This window comes from Cryptotermes secundus, unplaced genomic scaffold (assembly GCF_002891405.2).
Source record: "Cryptotermes secundus unplaced genomic scaffold, Csec_1.0 scaffold2320, whole genome shotgun sequence".
Taxonomy (NCBI): Eukaryota; Metazoa; Arthropoda; class Insecta; order Blattodea; family Kalotermitidae; genus Cryptotermes; species Cryptotermes secundus.
The window spans coordinates 32,053-34,098 of NW_019720756.1; the positions used below are offsets into that span (position 1 = coordinate 32,053).

The 2,046-nt window shown below is 45.5% G+C and overlaps 1 protein-coding gene across 1 annotated transcript; it reads right to left on the minus strand.

Annotated features, from left to right (window-relative positions):
* Window positions 1-1,169: 1,169 nt before the first annotated feature.
* Window positions 1,170-1,664, minus strand: LOC111873546. Its single transcript, XM_023868341.1, has one exon. The coding sequence runs from the start codon at window positions 1,662-1,664 to the stop codon at window positions 1,170-1,172; it is 495 nt and encodes a 164-aa protein (XP_023724109.1).
* Between the last annotated feature and the right edge of the window lie 382 nt (window positions 1,665-2,046).

The following is a 2,046-nucleotide window of genomic DNA, read 5'->3' on the forward strand; positions in this document are numbered from 1 at the left end:
GGGGGGGGGGGACATAGTACTCTTGCTGCGTTAAGGCGAGTTTACACTGAGGCAACTTAAAGCAATCTAGTTGCCCTCCTCGGGAGACTATGTTTGCCGTCAAATTTATCAAGCAGCATGCGGCCAGGAGCAACCGTTGCCGCATGCGACCGACCCCATTCACACCCAGAGCGACTGATTGCTTCAATTTTTACATCAGCTTGTGTAGAGATGTCACTGCAGACAGTTGCTGCTGCGGCTTATCTCATTTTGAGCAGGAGGAGAAAACGTCAGAGAAGAGTTTGGTGCAGAAACATTTTTATTAATAGTGCTATACCTATGCTTTTTAGCGTTTCTTTCGCTTCCTTCACCGAACATTCAAACTTTGTGGCAAATTCCTCCCATAGCTTAAACTTCCTCCGATTGTCTTTATAATTGGAATCCCACAGAATGCTCTTTTCGCGGTATTCTTCGATAAGTCACTTGCCTTTATCCGTGTCCCAACTCATCACGCCGAATGAGACTAGGTAACTGAACCCACTAGCGATGGATAACCTTGCGGCCTGGAGCAACTAGAGGACGCGGGACGCAAGCCGCATGCGATTGCGCTACCCACTACTGTTACTGCCTGGTAACTTTAGCCGCGCGGAAAGACAAACGCTGTTGTGGGGCACATGAAGCTATACCCTTGCTGTGGGGTCGTTCAGAGCTACTCCCCGAGCCGAAAACATTGCCTCGGAGACCAGGAGTAGATAGCGCGGAATTGATACAGTGCGGCGGAGCGAAAGCACTTGCTTATTCCACTTCCGGCCAGCATGACACCATATCACAATTGCAATATGTACAATGCATGACATAATAAGAAACACAGTAACTGTACAGTAGGCAGTACAATGTACACTATTATAATACAAACACTACAGAACAATACCTTACAATCCTCGACAATGCACGTCAAATCCACAATGTACTGGCTCGATGCACTCAGTCTGAATCGGCAGACGATGAATCACTACAAGCACTGTCTGTGTCATCCTCACCATCAGCATCGCCCTGCAGATTGATGATTATTTCTTCTATCACATCCGGCATAATGCCATCTTTTTCCCAGTACAGTTTTTCTTGCGATTCCATGTGGTGACAGAAACCAGCCCAGTCATCTGCCATAACGTCTTGTATGGCTTCATTTGTTACTTCCAGTAATTTTGNAGTTTTATTTTCGCCCATGCGAGCTCGATCGGATTGAGATCAGACATATACGGCGGCAAACGGATCACAGAATGCCCATGTCCGGACAGAATGGAATCGATCTTGAACGCTTTCTCTTTCGGTTTTAGGGAAAGTATTTGATTGTAGAGGTCATTCTTCCACATACTCTCATCACCCTTGTGACGTAGCCACGATATCATATCCTTCTTTAGTGAGTAAGGTGTTGGTGGCTTGTCTATTTGGACACAGTGGTATGGGGCACTGTCTAGAACCATGACGGACTGTGGAGGAACATGAGGAACTAATTTTTCCGTCAGCCATTTCTGAAAGTTATGACCGTTCATCTGACCGTGGTAATCACCTGTTGCACCGCCAGCCTTGTAGACAAGTTTGGCCTCTGGAATGAAATCGTTCGAGGTCCCTGCATGTAGTATTATGAGTCTGTTGGCGGAGTTAACATTTTCCTGGACTCCCATGACGTCATTACTCTGCCAGCACTTTCAAAACGTCAGGTTGCTGTCTACCCACGTCTCATCGATGTACACGATTGATCGTCCTTCCTCACGATACTGCTTTATTTTAACCAAGTATTTACTTCGCCAATTCACAATGTCCTGTCTTTCAATCAAAATTTTGCGCTTTGACTGACATCGCCGCCATCAAAACCCCATGCTTTTAATAATTCTGCGCAAAGACGTTTCTCCCCAAGGAAAATTTATTTTGCTTTTAATTATTGGCAAAAGCTTGGGGATGGTGGGCACTCGTTTCTCCTGTATATACAAATTGTGAATTTCATTTCTAATAACGCATATATCGAAGTCGTCTACACTCACAACACTGCGAGAAATGCGTCTTCTC